The 17788-nt window shown below is 38.2% G+C and overlaps 1 protein-coding gene across 1 annotated transcript; it reads left to right on the plus strand.

Moving 5' to 3' along the window:
- The first annotated feature begins 1046 nt into the window (after positions 1 to 1046).
- LOC110069733 (85/88 kDa calcium-independent phospholipase A2-like) lies at positions 1047 to 8624 on the plus strand. Its single transcript, XM_089288715.1, has 11 exons — positions 1047 to 1416; positions 1829 to 2057; positions 2701 to 2848; positions 3367 to 3644; positions 3862 to 4044; positions 4483 to 4708; positions 5127 to 5459; positions 5775 to 5925; positions 6009 to 6142; positions 6706 to 7016; positions 7711 to 8624. Exons 1-11 carry the CDS (start codon positions 1196 to 1198, stop codon positions 7924 to 7926), a joined length of 2430 nt encoding a protein of 809 aa, XP_089144841.1. The 5' UTR covers positions 1047 to 1195; the 3' UTR covers positions 7927 to 8624.
- Positions 8625 to 17788: the final 9164 nt, after the last annotated feature.

The following is a 17788-nucleotide window of genomic DNA, read 5'->3' on the forward strand; positions in this document are numbered from 1 at the left end:
CTGTTTTTGGTATGACGTAGCATGCTGTCAGAATCTTTTAACCCATCAGTTGTAATATTAAATTCCTTTAACCAGGTAGTAGTTTGTGTCCAAAAGTCTTTGCTTAATTGGCAGTATAAAAACAAGTGCTCGAGGGATTTCTTCGAACTCTCCACAGAACGCGCATGCCGAAGATTCCGTTAACTTAAATTTATATAACAAATTTACAGGGCCTAGTATGGAGCCCCCATGTTGGTAATCCTCTGTGGTAAACTAATATGGCGGCCGAAAAATAGTGAACATGGAATCACGGCAAGACAATAAGGCGTTTTCACGTGACGTCATCAAATTCTTAAATCCAAAACTAAAAAGCCACCAAAGTTTTTATCGTAATCAGGCAGAAGAGCTACTAAGTTTATATCTGTTTACAACTTTCCATTTCAACTTCAACTTCCAACTTCACCTTATTTTGCACTTTATACAGTTTTGAAATTATCATATTAGCATTAAAAAAGAAAAAAAAAGATACATATATAACAATATAACTGTTGTGAATTGCTTTAATGCTCTGATTAATTTCTCAATACAGGCTTACATCAAGCTCAACGCTAATCACTCTCGATATACACTTTTCATTACTCGCTCGTTCAACTCGATCCCACGTGTACAAGATCTCTTCTTTTGTCTCTTGTCAGTTTTAAGTAAATATTAACAGCGTCACACCCTCATTACGTAATCATATTCTCGACATAACAATAGCGTCCTTCGTTTGGAAACCAGCGCATTTTGAATTTCAGAGTTATGGCGGTGCGTGACATAGCTACGATCGCGTTTGTCGAAAAAGATATATTTATCTCGTGATTTTTAGCCACTTAAGACGTTAAAGTATTTGGAAAAGTGCTTATTTAAATGTTTGTTTGTTCAGAACAGATAATCAGTGTCCTAGATAACCAAAGTAAGTTCCACTAAGCAATTAACTCGATGGTAAAAAAAATATTCAAAGTACTTCAACCCCTACAAAGCGACCAGGTTGGAGTTAAAAATACTAAAAGTTTGGAGCCACAATGGTGTGCGTGACTGTCGTGACTTTCTTCCGTTACAAGTTTCGTGGGTCCTGGGTCGGGTGATGACGTAGCCTGGCAGCGTTTCTGTAAACAGGGACAAAGCGAAAGTGACGAGCAGTCTGAAGCACGTCTGGGAGGACATATGTTCTGGTATGGGGACCACGACATCAAGTTGCCGTGTAGAGGAAACGATTTCTACACATTACGACCATGCCACTGTTTTGGAAGAGCAAGTGAATGGGTCGGAGTCATTTCGGCTGTACAGAATTACATCATATCGTTACGAGGCAATCCTTTATAACCCTCAACACTCACCAAACTGTTTTAGTCTTTATCGAATACCAGAAGAAGCAGAGGCTAGGATAAAATTCAAGTAAGTATAGTGATTGTTTTAGTTTTACCTCTCCTGTGTGGCATAAATATATTTGCTAAGATGTAATAATATTGGTTAAAAACACCTGATCATGTGTTAATTATACATGAAGCGACTTGTTAATTGTGAAGACTGTAAACTCTAAGTTAAAATGGATTAGCATATTTCTGCATTAATTCTCAGCAAGGTAGGTTGTGAAGTAGATAAAGGAACGATGTTTTGGATAAGCTTGCCTTTAGGTGATTTTTTTCAACCTTGTATTTTAAAGCAGCCATAAATTTAAATTAATCAAATTATTAAAATAAGCTGCTAAATTATTCCAATTTTCTATAACTGAAAGTCTTTCCTGTCATTCTGATTAAGGGGCCATTGATCACAGGAAGGACAATAATAACACATTTTTGCCTTTTAGAGATTTTTGTGAACGTCTGTCACCATTCTACCAAAGTTCCACCAAATGCTACGATTCCACAGTTCTCCAAGAACTTATTTTGTGTTTGGAACAGCATCCTGATTGGTCATTAGCTCATGTTGCTACACATCTGGGTCTGTCAGAATGCCTTAAGCACAAAAAGATTGCAGAAACTGTGGACAGCACATGCAAGGATAAACAAAGGACTCCTTTGCACATGGCATCTAGGGTATGGTAGAAATAAATATAGTATATAACCACTGACGCTATTATAAAATGACTTGCTAGAGGTCAGTTGTATCAGTTACAGGCAGGTTAAATATAGTATGGTTTGATCCCTAGACTTTCTAGCACAAGTCATCACTTGCTAGCGAAATCTGACTGCAAGTTTTGTGAAAGGATCAGTACGTAATATACACATCATCTATAATGTATATCACCTAAAATGAAAACTAAGATGTATATGATTTTACCACAAATATTTAACTCTGACCCCATGTACTGTTAATAGTTAGCCTCTGTGTTGAAAGCTATAGACAGGGGCAGATCCAAGATTTTTCAACATGGTGGCTTCTGCCTTTGAATTGCAGGATCAATGCGACGTGCCCCCCAAATGTTTAAGTTTGAGAACTCAAACCTAATTGAAAACTGTTGCACCAAAAATACTTGCAGATCGAATGCCACAAAGTAGAAGTTACAATTAGGTTCCTGTTCAGAGTGTTTGCCTTTATTTCTGCCACAATCTATGTTACTTTTATTTTATTGTATGCTCCTTCCAAAAGGAGTGGTTAGCCACCCAATCCACCCCCCTTCCCCCGCCCTTAATCCACCCCTCAAGTTGATGTTCTAACAAGCTGCTATGTTTGCTGCAGAGTGGTAAGCTGGATTTTGTTCAGACCCTCATGGATTCTGATCCAAGGATCTTGGTTAAGGACAAGTTGGGTAACACGCCACTTCATTATGCTGCTGAACGGTACCCTGATGTACTTGATTCCATATTAAAAAAGGCCCAGCAGTTAGGTACAAATCATTACATCACTAACACTGTAGTCAGAGCTCATACATTTTTTTAACTACATGTACATGCCAGTAGTCTCTGAGGACAACTGTTTTTATCAAATACAGAGCAGTGCTACGGAGCAGTACTCTGCAGTGATGCAGGAAGACATTAGAAAATAGGTTTCTAAAAATATACTTTATATTGAATAGTGAATTTCATAATATATGCGTAAAGAACCAGAATTTCACAGAGATGTTTGAATTATAGTTGTAAAAAGGTCATTGTTAAGAATTCAGCCAGTAAATATATAGGTGAATGCTAATGAGGGACTAAGAACTAAAATAGTGTGAAAATACTATTAAAAAAAGTGATCTTCCTCCATAATGTATTCAGATGTTGCTACAGACAACATCAGCAGTTGGCCAGCATAGTTTCATTTGGGATTAAGCAGTCGATTCAGTAGAATTATACCAAGATTTTCCTAACAACATATTTTAGTTCATATCAGGAAAGCTATTCAAACTTTTCACCTGTTTAGGGAACCAGGTAGCTGAAGTGGTCAATGCAACAAACTCTAGTAACCAATCAGCTCTGGATGTAGCTTGCCACTACTCTCAGGATGACAGTGTTCAAGTGTTGCTTGCAGCAGGAGCTGATCCTAACAAAGAACACGATGGATGTCATCCCATCCACACTGCATTGAATGTCAAAAGTGATGCCTGTGCGGCTACGCTCTTGGAGTTTCATCCTGAGCAGGTCCATGTGCGTGATAGTAAATATGGTGGTACACCCTTACACTGGGCAAAGACAAAAGAGGTAGATATATTTTATTGTTGTGTAGCATGTTATGTAGATTACTAAACAAGATATTATGTATAAGAAATAGAAGGGATGTAAGGAAATGAAGATAATAAAATATGTGTAAAGGATATAAGAAAAATATATGATTGGACAAGTAACTTTAATTAATTTTAATTTACAATTTTAAAACAACAGGTAGGCACCCACTAATTATCATTGTTTTTCCAAAAAGGCAGTTGAACTACTTGTAAACTGTGGAGCAGAAATAGATGCACATAATCATGATGGGGAGACCCCACTACATATCATGGCTCGTCGCAGGAGGCTTGACTGTGCTATAGTACTGTTGAGTCGTGGGGCTCAGGTTGATGCTCAGAGTAAAGATGGTTCCACACCATTACACCAAGCTGCACTTGTGAGTGTTCTGCTAATCAGTTATTGAAGATTTCAAGCTTAATGTGCTTGGCATTTTTCATTGCATAATTATATCATTGTTCATTTGTGAACAGGGGATCCAGAAATTTCTGAAAGGGGAGCTTATACACTTTACTAACTGTAGAAGCCATCGGTGTGGATGAGAGGTGCGGCAGGCATGAGCTAGTAGGGAAGTCTGTGTTTATCCCTCCCTGGAAATGTTTTTCTGATTTTACCCTCTAAAATGCCATTCTCAGCGTTTGTGAAGGCATTATATGTAATCTGGAGTTTACCTTACTTCTCAAGCAGAAACACAAAACTAATAATGCAGTCATGACATGTGCATGTATTATCTTTTCCTAACTTGGCAATCAGTTGGTTGGTGGAAGTGAAACAACTACACGTGAAACAATTTTATTATTCACTTGGCACTTAAAAGGTTGATGACCCGGATATAGTGCGAGCCCTTATCGTGTTTGGTGCTGATGTCAATATTATGAACAAGAGACATGAAACACCACGTCATGTAGCTACTGTTGTTCGTCAACACTGCTGGCGTGATGTTGTACATGCCCTAGGATTTGTGGGTGCAGTAGCTTGTGATAAGAGCAAGAATGGATGTACCCTGGAGTGTAGCAAACCTTTCCAGGAAGAAATGACAATTGGTAAGTACAGATAGAAGTCTTTAGTGCTAGAATAGCATTATATTGATTACCTTTTTCTCTTGGACATTATATTCCTCTTTGTGCACAACCTTCCTTCATCCTAACAACTTCACATATATTCCAACCTTCAACACCAGACTGGGACAAAGCTTGTAAATTTAATCTAAGCTTAGTTTGGCAGTAACCATGTATGCATGTGTTCAAACATTGCCTGAATCCATTCAAACTTCTCTCAAAATCCAAACAGATCTCCTAATTTTTGAAGAATCTCCACTAGCAGTTGAATCTCCCTGCGATGGCCACCAGGGGTAGGGGTCAGAATTATGTGGTGACACTCCTGTGTTCAGTTGTCACAGAAAAGTGACTTTTATTGGAGATTTAGATCATTGTAGCTTAGATCTGTTCTTCTCATGCAAAGGTGGTACCAATGTGAAAGCAGCTCCTGGTTTACCTGGGTACCTTGACATCATCAAGATTGCTGCCGCCTTGGTGTCCTCTGGGCTGTTGCAATCACAGGCTGGCCAAGACTCGGTCGATGCTGGGAGAGAGGGGTCATACACACAGTCAATCTTCAAATCAAGGCACAAAAAGGAAGCAATCCTGACCATGGACGGTGGCGGTATCAGAGGTTTAATACTCATTCAGCTTCTCCTTGCTTTAGAAGAGTTTACCAAGCAGCCTATTGCTCGACTGTTTGACTGGATTGCTGGGACTAGCACTGGAGGAATTTTGGCCTTGGCTATAACACATGGTAGGCTTGTACGAAAGTACGTCAACAGTAAGTGGGAAGGGTTCCCATTTTGATGGAAATTATTTCTCCGGTCATTGTGCGTTGCTGACAAGGGAGACGGTGCGGTGTGGTCAGGTGCAGGTCCTGGGTTCAAGTGATCAATTCTAGCCCTGTGCTGGATTTGTAACACAATAATGGCCTGCTGACCTTCACATCAGCGGGGACTGTAGAAACACGCTGACTTGCTTTCTAGTTAATCCATTCTGCAATAACAATGATTGGCTTTTTGTCGTATATACTACAGTTTATGTTACTTTCTATTTCTTCCTTCATTAGGTAAATCTGCCCGGTATTGTCAGGGTCTTTACTTCAGAATGAAAGACTTGGTTTTCAAGGGTCCACGGCCGTATGACTCAGAACCACTAGAGAAATTCCTCAGACAAGAATTTGGAGAAAATGTCAAGATGACCTCTGTTCTTCACCCAAGGTACGAGAAAACATAACGTTACGTTCTTTAAGTGCAGACTTGGTCAAGAAAAGTTCATGGGTTGCTTCTTTTCTTTATTTCAGAGTTCTTGTTACAGGTGTTCTAGCTGATCGACGCCCCGCAAGTTTACACTTTTTCCGCAACTTTGATGTCCCTGATGAACATGACGACGCCGTTCAATCAAAATCACCATTTTCTGCGCCACCAAAGCCCTCAGGTATTCAACCTAACATATTCTAGCAGTATGCCATTGAACCTCATAACACGGCTCCGTTCGACATTTCTTCAATAGGTCGTTTGCGTAGAAGTTAAAATGTGTGGCTTAATCGCTTGAGAGAGGAGATTTCTTGTGGTTGAAGGTCCCTTGTGTCCCTTGGATCACATCAAACTCGGAGGCATTCGATGGAAATGTTTTCCTTTTTTTCTTTTGCCTGCTAGCTATTTCTGTCTTTCAAGTGCTTGTGTAGGCCACCTTGGCGATTTTCAGATGGTTAAGACGAAAATCGACCATTTGTTTTACGGAAACACTAGAAAGACAGAGAAAGGTAATTAGGTTGGCGTTTATACTTTATTGCAGCATTTCAAAGGAAAACAGAAATATTGTTTCATCGAATTCCAGATCAATCCACTTTGACCACCTGTGGTAAAACTACTTTTCCATCAAGTTAACCGAACGACATGCAAAAACTGGCATTGCCGCTTGACGGACCAACAGTAAGTTGATAAATTCTTCGCACCCTATGGATCCTTTGATTTGCTTTGTCTTTTGTTGTTCTTCAGACCAGCTGGTGTGGCGTGCAGCCAGGGGTACTGGGGCCGCTCCGTCGTTTTTCCGTGCCATGGGCCCGTTCTTAGATGGTGGATTAATTGCCAACAATCCAACCCTGGATGTGCTGACAGACATTCATAAATACAACCGCTTTGTTCGGGGCGTCGAAGCCAACACATTCGGCCTGGTTGTATCCCTAGGGACGGGTGTCCCTCCCCCAGTCCATGTCCCCTCATTTGACGTGTTCAAGCCAGAGTCCATCTGGGAGGCAACCAATGTTTTCATGGGAGCTCGTGCTTTAGGAGAACTCCTAGTTGATCAGGTAACCATGGCAACTGTACTAACAGTCTACAGCCTGAAACAAACAAGTTTAAAATTTCTTAACATTGAACTCGCAAAAAGTCAAATTATTTTTATTTTTCTTGCCACAACACTGGAGCAGAACGTCGAAAAACTGTTTTTTTTTTAACATTATATAATGCACAATCCTTTGCGTGAGAGCATCTAGTACATCACCAAGCGGAGGAGAATGATTAAAATAATAAACATAAGGAATGTTGGCTTGATGTCATCAGAAGAAACCTATGGCAATTCTGTAGGAAAACTAAAAGCATTCCTGTTAGAAGCTGAAACCCTGGCGGGAGTTGACAGGACACTCATTTTTCTCTAGTTCCGACTTCATTTGATCAATGTATTCTTTGTAGTAAACAGTATCTGGGCCCCTGACAGTATTGAAAGTAATCTACATTTGCGTTTATGGAATATTTAAGCTTTTAGTAAGTAAAACATTTTATAAAAGCAATAGAGGAGTTTTTTTCGTGTTTACATAACCTCATCCAAACACTAGGGAGATTGGGAGAATTCTCCTAAGTTATGTAAACCCTCGACTAACTCGAGTACGTCTCAGATTTGCATAACTGTCTCCAATCCTCCCAACCCCCCTAATATTTAGATGAGGTATATAAACACAGGAAAAAGTCGTCTAATTGCTTAAATTTCAATTCATCTGTTTGCAGGCTACCGCTACTCACGGCCCGGTGGTTGAGCGTGCAAGAACCTGGTGCCAGATGCTGAACGTGCCTTACTATCGCTTTAGCTCTCCGATGTCATCAGATGTGGGACTGGATGAGACTGACGATCGCATTCTTGTGAAAATGCTCTGGGAAACTAGAGTTTATGTTATGCAAAACTTTAAAGAATTCACAGAGTTGGCTAAATTACTGACATCTTGATCTCCTCTGTCCATTTACACTGCTAAAGCGGTAGGGTTGAGTAAGGACAAATCATTATCAATTGTACATTTAATATACAGTATTTAAGGTATCCTACTAAGTTATATACGCACTGGACGAAATATCGTTTTCTAAAGACCAGTTTATTCAGCTAGTTTTAATGTAACAAGAAAAGAACATATCCAGAGTTTATTAATGTAAAACACGAAGTAGTCATATTTTAACTTGCAGAGCGACGCGGAAAAATTATCCGTGTAGACGCTCTTTCTTTGCGGTTTTTTTTTTTTTTTTTTTGTTAGCCAAAAAAAGTTTGACTCGAGTTGCCGTTTAAGTAGAGCAATCGATCACGTTGCCTGAATAGTAGCACGACGTAACAGCGTCTCTGTAGAGCCAGAGGGAACTTGTGTTACAAACTAAAAGAAATATTGCCATGTGCGGCATAAATGTCTCGTGTAAGTGCTTGATATGGCTCGATCAAGTAATCGAACAATCAGCTTTAAATGTAGTCCAATCCGTATGTAATGCCCACCTTTCTTTGTGTAAGCATTTTAGCAAGATGTTAATAAGAGCGGTTTTTCTATGTTGTACCTGTACGTATTAGTTTCCTTTGTAAAATGGCTAAATATTAATTAAGAAGTTTTTAGAGATTTCTAATATTCTTAACTTATATATTTCAATAAAGAGGCTTTTCTGAACAATCGACGAAATGATCTTTAAAAATACTTGTGTCTAGTGGAAAAGTGATAACGTTTGGAGTCTATTATGATGTATAGTACCGTAAGTTATTGGTGTTAAATCAACAGAGAGCTAAACTGGAGTAGTATTCAGGGACTAATATTGAAGTGTCTTTCTTTGAGGTGTTCTTTGTGGAGGGAGGTTTTACCTCGCCTTTCAATGACACGGTAACTCAGAAGATTAAACCCTAACTAACAAAACCCGTTCGATCAAACCTCTTACACACCTCCTGCAATTTAAAACTGACTCAGTTACGGGAAGAATTTTCAGTAAAGTCCTGCATGAGTGACTACCACCTCTGTTCAGAATTTTGCTTCTGTTTTAAATTGCCCATATTAAATTCTGTTAAAGCAGGATGTAAGTTTGTAGGTGCTACAATCGAACAGTTTTAATTAGATATTTTCAGGAAGGATATCGGCATTGAATTAGAAAAACTTAGTCTTAAAATATAACGTGTTTCCAAAGTCACCTTTTCATCCTCCCAAGGCCCCACCGGGTAAGAGAGACAAGCGGCCCTGGGGACGAGAGTGGAATATTGTGGGAACAAACAAAAGCAAGCGCAAAATCAAAAAATTGAATTCATGGTTTTTTTACAAATAAAAACCTCTGTCATATCTGTTCGCTGTTTTTCGAGAAAAGGAGTATGTTAACGAACGTCTAGGCGTTTAAAAATCTGTAAAACACTGTCGTGTTTCTGATAAATCTAGCTCTCAAACGAGAACTGTGAAACAAAATCGTAAATTTCTATGTAACAAAGATCGATACCTAAGCCATAACTAATGTCATGATTTATTTTAACTTGATAAAACTCACTGAAGTGTACTTGAGTCAGAAGCAGTTTTCTACAGTCAGACAAGCTTGCGTGTCAGAAATGACAATCTATTTTGCAATATAGGGATCAGCACTTTCCTGTATTAAAGCATCAATGTTCTTACAACTTTTGATGGTCGGTGTATTCTTGTTTCCGTTCAATTTACCTAAAATCCATTGTTCTGAATTTATTTCCGACCTTGAAGGGTCCGTTATTGTAAAATATTTATATTGGGATGCAAATGTGGTTCCCTTTACTAGCAGCTAGATACTGCCTGCGGTAAAACGACATCTGAAGCCGAAACGAATTCCCTGAAAATTGACAATAATGTCACTCTGAAGACCCTGAGTATCGCTAAGTATATACGTCAACTGTATTGGGGAACAGAATATTGTGGTCGTTTTTCTCGGACATTTGGCGCCAGCGAATTTTGCTGTCTTTGCTGCGACCATCAAAATAACTGAAGAATGACAACATTAACCAAGACAGCAGCGCTCTCCGTGTTACTTGGGATCTTCATATCTTTTGTTGTTATCTTCTTTGTGATTGTAGGCTGTACTTTTTGTTTACTATGGCTTCGCAGGAAAGACGAAGATCAGCAAGAGCTTCTTAATTCAAGGTTTATTGCCAAGGATATTGACGATGACGAAGCTCCTGGCCGTAGACAAAAAAGAAACCACAATGATGAAGTATTTGAAATGGAAGTTCTTCATTGCGACGGTGGCAAGGATCATATGACAGATTTTCCGGCACAATTTGTTTAAGACAACAAGGATTAAAAAATATGACTAGCCTGATAAATACGTGGATTGCCCGCCGGTAAACTGGTGTCGCTCCTTTCATCATTCAGTTCTGTTGGTTTTACTTTATGAAGATGGTTAAATGATTAATTGCCGACTTGTTAGAACATCAACTTCAAATTCGGCCTGTTTGAGTTGGTTTCAGTTGAAATTAGAAGTATATAAATGTCGAATTAGTTTCTTCGTAAAGTGATTGAAGCGTTCAGTTTCTGTTTTGCTTTTCTTTTGTTTTGCTTGTTTTAATTATTTACCAAAAACAGCCATGAAAGATAAAGAGAAAACAGGCTTAACTTCTGGTAAGACATGAGTTTATTCATCGATGTTAATATTCGTTTTAGTACGTTAAAAGTCTTGATAACGAAAGATGCTTTGGCTTTTGCCAATAATATTAAGTAATTACTTTTACATGCAATCAGAAGCATATCACCTCGACGAAGTGATATGCTTCTGATGCAATACACTGTACCGAGGTTTTTACAGATCGCAAGTCAAAATCAGTGGTCCAAAAATGATTGACTATGTTGTTTCTCAAATCTATCGGCCTAGTACGTCCTCGAAAACCTTTACCGGGATGCTGGTTTAAACCTTAACTCGATAGAGGGATTAACATTGAATTTTTCGATGAAATATCAGTTCACTGTCAAGAAAACAGAATGCAAGAATTGAGACAATTATCAAGAGAACCAAATGGAACATTTAAAAAAATGCGTGGAAGTGATAAGTGAAGACATATATCAAATAAGTTTACTGGCTACAAAGTAAAGTAAAGTTAAGTTGTTGTTTTTTTTTCGTGCACGAAGCAGTAAATTTCTGACCATTTTTAAAGAGGATTGTGGTAGAAGCAGGAAATCGAAAACAATTCTTTCTTTGTTAGCCTAAGAGGAGAGATTTCCACAGATAAACTCACCGCGGAAGTTGAAAAATTAAAAAAAGTGAATCTGTCCTTAGCATACTGATGCGGAGCGTGCACGAAATCGACCAGGTGAACGTTTTGTGACAGTTTAGCGTTATTTGATTAACTTGTACAAAGCCACAAATTTCGAATTGGAGAATTTGAGGTCCTTTTATTTAATTTTTATATAAAAAAGTGTTAATTCACTTTTTCAACCACCAAGATCACAGCTGCCGCTATCAAAGCAGTTTATCATTCGAGTTTGTAATATCGGCGTGTGTCAAGACTCACTCCCATATAGACATGTCTCTATTTACCTTTACTATGATGGTAAACTGATGTTTCCTACTGCCGTATACATGTACTTTATCTCTGATTATCTCCAAAAATACCTTCTCCTGTTCATAAAGAGCCCAGTAGATTGCGTAAAAGACCAAAAACTGTAAACATTGGCGGTAATGACCGGTTTGTACAGCTGTCCTGTCTTTCAATCTCGCTATTCTCCAGAGAGATGGTTATTGTAGTCGGATTAAAGTCTTCTTCCTAAAGAATGGTCTCCTCTGCTTTTCCTTTATCTATCGCTGAATAGACAGTGCTGGAGGGAGTGTAGCAGTCGTTCTGTATCGCATGTGATGATATAGTTGTTTCTTGCTCAAGCATTTCAAGGTGATCATTAAGTCGATTATTCCCTTGTCTTTCTTCTGTGTGAACGATTTCAATGGCTTTTACGATACATGCTTTTCGCAAACACAAATAAAGCAGGAAGGACAGAACCACTAGAAAAATCAGCATGAAAATTCCACATAACACGAGAAAAAATATTGATGTTTTTGACGCCATGCACCGGTGATTGTGAAGAAATACTTAAACTTAGACTTGAATCACGCATACTCAAAGTATGAATATAATGGCAAACCCGCGTCTCCACATTCTGTTCCCAGTGCCCTCGATCTTAAAGGAACAAGGTTCCTGGGATTGAGACCTCGCTTTGGTGCGGATGGGTGCGAAAATGGCCTCTCCCACGTCATTCGTTCTCAGAATCGCCTTTTTCTTGAGGAGTAACTTTAAAACTCCGTTTAAGACGAATAAAAAACTGCTGTGAAACAGATATTTTCATTTTCAGTTTTTCAAGTTTTCTTTACAGACAAATGACGAACTTACTCAAAACGTGAACACAGACACGCTGTCAAGTATCTTTAATGTTATCAGTAAAATCTTTTGCCAAATGTCCGAGTATCTTTATAAGTTACCGAAGGGATTATCGTCATTTCGATTCTTGAATATCAAATTTTCAAACGCTTTGTTTTCTCCTTTGGAGAATTGAATGTGTCGAGAGAGACATTTATGATCATTCCTCCATTAATGACAATGACAATGACAATGACAATGACAATGACAATGACAATGACAATGACAATGACAATGACAATGACAATGACAATGACAATGATAATGATAATGACAGTGATAATGATAATGATAATGATATTTATACAGGGGGCGATTTCCCATAAAGTGTTTTTCAGAACGGCCCTGTAAAGAATATAATAACCTAATAAGTAAGTAAAAAATCTAAAATCAACATATAAAAAAGACGATGGGAAAACAATGTTTTCCCATCAAATCCTTTTCGTGAGCGACTGGAAACACTGACAGTTATTTTCTTATTGAACATGCAGATAAAGGTTCATTGGCGCTGAGAATAAAATCTCATGATTAGAGCATTTGTGCACGTGAACTGAGGCCTGTGGTCGCGGAAGCGTAATTTCATAAAAATGGACAAGGCAAAGTTTGTGACTGGGACGTAATAAACTTATCGAGTGAGAGGAACTGATTACAATAACGAGAATTTTCAAAATACTGATGGACTGCATTAACTGCATTGGAGAGGGTGGTGAAAAGACTAAAGAGGGCGGGTCTAGATCGCGTTTCACAGAATATAAAAAGATAATTTTAAAAATCATGGAAAATAATTTCAATATGCATTTCACGTTGGACACGCCTGGACAAACTTAACAAGGAACATTCCTCCGTAAAATTCACGATGGAAACCGAATGCAATGGCATGCTTCATTTCTTGGTATCAAGCTACTGAACCGATCGCCTCTAATAGAGACAAAGGTATACGTAAAACCCACCAATTCAGGTCTACTCTTGCACTATCAGAGTCATGTTGCAATCGGTACAAAAAGGGTTTACTGAGAACTATGCTTGATCGAGCACATCGTTTATCTTCGTCTTGGTCACATTTTTCCGACGAATGTGACCGTTTGAAGACAGTATTCTCACGTTTGAAGTACCCAACACCTCGTTAACTCTACCATCAAAAGTTTCGTTGACTCAAAGGTTTGTGATCAGCAGCAGCTTTTATCGCCATCTAAAGAGACAGATGACACGGTTCGAGTAATTTACGCGGACATTTACATAATCGTGTAAGAGGACATAAACAACAATGCTCCACCATTGCCAAACACTACAAGAACATGCAAGGGACGACGCTTCAGTTTCGAAGTGCTCAAGGAATGCGGAAACAAATTTGACTGTTTAGCGTATGAAATGCTTTTTATAAGAGCTTTAAAGGGCAAATCTCAACGTGCAATCAGACTCCATTCGTGCGCAGTATTTTCGTAATCTTCGCACCCTGGTATGTTAATTCTTCGCGCCAAAAAAGTAATTTGCATGATCTGATATATTTTTTCTTTATAATGGAGTCGTGACTACTCTGAAACATCGGATTTTATCGTTCGATTTTACCGTTTTACATTTCACGTTTTACGAGAAAAAAGGGGACATTTTTCACACCAACTTTCGTAAATAACGACTGATTTTGAAACTTCATCAATCATATCAAAGCACAGCCATGTGTGGCCGGCATTTTCGCCTTTGCTTTTTTTCTTTTTTCTGCAGCAAAAATTAAAGGCTGTGTTCCACCAAATACTGGATTAATTTAAAGAAAAGAAATCAATGATTGGCCTGTCCCAGTTGTTTATCACGTGATGATGAGTGTCGAAAACAAAACACGGAGGACATAATCAAAATAACAGTTCATTGCAAATTAAACGTTTATTTCTCATTTTACGGAAAATTCTTTTGGGAAGGTTACTAACGAAATCACGATTCACGAGATAAAAAAAATTAATAATTTCACATTCCACGGACCATGAAAACACTCTTTACAATCTTCTCAAAATGGTAAATATGGTTGCCAGCGACAAAACACAACACACAGGTTAGCATTTACGGTATGTCTTCTTTCCTGTTGAATTGTGAGATTCGGTGGAGATAATCACATAAACACATTGAGGTTAATGAAAGGTCGAGTTTCAGCAGGTTTTTAAGCTGATTTGTCATAACTCTTTCAGTCGCGAATGAGTTAAGTCCAGCGAAAATAAATAACAACAAACTAATGTAACCACGTGGTAACTACAATCAGTTTAAAGGGCATTATTGGGGAATTCCAAAAAGCTGAATTGAATTTCAATTATGCTTAACTGCAAATGCACCTGATCACTAATGAAAGGTGATTTCAAGGAAAATTCATCCAAATTTCTCCAAAATCTCTGAGAAATGGCAGCCAAAAAACTGCTTTCCATTATTTCAATCATAGCAACTCGACGACGGATATCTATATTGTTCAGTCGTTGAGATGGAGCGAAAATTGCAAATGTTACTATTTTTAAATTCAGTGGTTTGTTTTTGTATGATGTTAATCTCAGTAGCTTTCAATAATCAATACAGCATTGGAAACACTACGCAATGACATTAGTTGCTGATTTTAATTTTTATTATGAGTTTTCTTTTTACCTAGTTTATGCTCCTGTTAAAGGACCGGTGTTTTCATTGGAAACTTTCGCAATGACAATTTAACTAACTCGATAAATACTAGTCAATGTTTACAACATTAACTATTAAAAACAGAAACTTGAAAACCCGTTTTTTATCTATAAAATGCTATACTGTAATATTTAATAGTCCACGTGGCCCCATGAACAATTTTCGGGGCTTGCCGGACTGTTCAGAATAATAAATTGTCAGTCAGAAACACCCATTAAAAACATTACACTCGATGTGAGAGTGAAAGGAAACATTCATGAGACTCACAGTCTAGTGATCCCGGTCATTTCATGTCTGCCGTTTAAAATCTCGTCATATTCCTGGAGAGAAGCATCGTTTTCAATGTCTGTAGTTTGGGTTTCTGATTCCATTCTTTTGAAGTATTTTTGTGCCATTCTCTTGTAGAAGCAGTTGTAGACAGTGAAAAGGCAGAAGCAAAGCAAAATAATGGCGAGAATCAAAGAGAAAAATCCGACTACAGCGATGACCACTGTTTGCTCTAAGTTTTGTAAATTCCCCATTGACAACTCGGTCAAATACTTCCTTGTGATAAGCTTGGCTCGAAACTGCCCTTTGCTTCAGCACAGTGTTTGAAGCTATCACAAATGTCTGCTAAGTCTTTTAGAACAGCTAAGAAAATTTGGAAATCCAATTTACAGGGTGATCATCTTCTGGCATTTTCTGCTTCAGGCTGTTGTAGCTACACGTTTACGCGCTGTTCATTGCAAACTATTTAAATAAGGGTCTGTCTTTTACGTAAAGTTACTTTTCTTTGGCACAATTTTCCGCTTTTGCGAGAAGAGCAGATTGATGTTCATTTTCATAAAACAAAGTACGGCAGATTATTAGATAGGCCATACTTTCCGGTTTCCTGTCAGTTAATGAGTGGTGACATTCTTGTTTCTCCGAGCAAGACAATTGTACTTCAAGCAGTTTTTGTTTGGCATGAAAGTGCTTGTTCTACAAAAGTTGTCGCTGAAACATACAGATGGAATGATATGGAAATTTTTAATCTTCTCTTAGTCTTTGAAATCTTTTATTTTTAGCCCGATTTGAGGCATTCTTAGGACAGATTAAAAATGTGACTTGCGCACTGTCAACGTTTCCAACAAAGAAACGGTTCTGTTCAAGTTTTCTTGCCATTTCGCAGCAATCGAAATATCTGAATTGAAGAAGTTAATTGCTCTTTTGGAATCTACCGAAATTTGCTTGCTTGCTTTGGACGTGATTTAGGAGGTAAAAAGACGATTTTTTCTAGCTGAAAAAAGGCGGATTTGTACGGGTCCGCAAATGATCCCAGGACCGCAAATGATCCCGGACCGCAAATGATCCCCAAATTGAACCGCAAATGATCCCAGGCCGGAAATGATCCCCATATTGGACCGCAAATGATCCCGATCCAAAAATAAGGAATGGTATGGATTTATATCAGAGGAAGGTGAGAACATGTACAAGAATTATGAACTAAAAAAAACCTTTTATCATTTTACAAAAAAATATTCCACAGTTGCTGTTTTGTTCTTCGAAGGGTACAGATCCTTTTCACTGTCGCGCAATAAAAAAATAATAAATCGAAAACCAACCAATGGAAAAAGCTAAGAAATTGTGATGTACGCTATAGAAGATAGCTAAATAAGACACTTCTCCAAGTTTTAGGCCTGTGCGTTTCCCCAGACTTCAGATATTCGTCGTAAATGTTTCCCAGAAATTTACAGAGCCCAGAAAGAAAACGCCATGGTGGTGTACATCCGTGGTACACCAATATGGCGGCCGGAATATCGTGTAAACATCTGGAGCTTACTTTGGCTTTCTGGGCGACTGATTATCAGCACTAAACAAACAGGCATTTACATAAACACTTTTCCTAATGCTCTAACTTCTGAAAAGGCTCAAAATCATGAGATAAGTATATATTTTTCAACAAACTCGATCGTAGCCTTGGGTCACGCAACCTCCATAACCCTGAAATTCAAAATGCTCTGATTTCCAAACGAAGCACGCTAATTGTAAACAGATATAAATATACCGCCTCTTATGCCTGATTAGGATAAAAACACGTCACGTGAAGACGATCTATCGAATTAGAAGTCTTAGAAAAACACCTACTTGTAAGCATTCTCGAAATCCCGGTGGCGATAGTATCAAACATCTATCAAACAGCTAATTGTTAAAACGAAGCGCAAGCCTTGGCTTTGCTTGGTCATGAAGCTGAACTTCATAACTATAGCTTGGAATTTTGGCTTCTTAGAATACTCAAGTAGTCATTTCCGAGGAATTAGAGCCAAAATACGACCATGGAAAAATTACAAAATAAATTTGTTCAAATTTCCGGTGCTACACACTAGGTGTTTTACAGAGTGATGAAGCGTAATTGTAGGCTTGTGGGTCTACTCAGGTGACAGCGTCTTCTGTAATAGTTGCTTCATGGTTAGATTTTAGTTTAAAACTTTAGACGAGTGGTGTTAATGGCTGATAAAATGTGATTTAACTATAACACCGAAATATCAATGTTTAACAAAGGAGGATATGTAGCGTATGTTGCACTGATCATAATTTTACTGAGAATTGCAAAGAAATGCAAGCCAAGTTGATGATTGAGTGGTGATATTCATAAAATCCTAGTTAGCAACAAAATTTAGACGAAAGTATGAAAAAAAGCAAGTTGTAAGCCATTATAATAATAAGATGGCTTTAATAAAAACATCGGTATTCACGTACGCCAATTCCCTATCCACACAATCCCACCATCCATGCCATTCCTTATTTTTTGATTAGGATCATTTGCGGTCC

The sequence above is a fragment of the Orbicella faveolata genome, unplaced genomic scaffold, assembly GCF_042242905.1.
Source record: "Orbicella faveolata isolate gen_17 unplaced genomic scaffold, um_ofav_v1 contig_2, whole genome shotgun sequence".
NCBI classification, from domain to species: Eukaryota; Metazoa; Cnidaria; class Anthozoa; order Scleractinia; family Merulinidae; genus Orbicella; species Orbicella faveolata.

Excerpts from the sequence above, each read along its gene's own strand:
- LOC110069733 (XM_089288715.1), top strand. The coding sequence starts at position 1,196 with ATGGGGACCACGACATCAAGTTGCCGTGTAGAGGAAACGATTTCTACA. Across the intron at positions 3,645-3,861 it reads ACTGGGCAAAGACAAAAGAG|GCAGTTGAACTACTTGTAAA; the intron begins GTAGATATATTT and ends TTTTCCAAAAAG. Across the intron at positions 5,460-5,774 it reads GGCCTTGGCTATAACACATG|GTAAATCTGCCCGGTATTGT; the intron begins GTAGGCTTGTAC and ends TTCCTTCATTAG.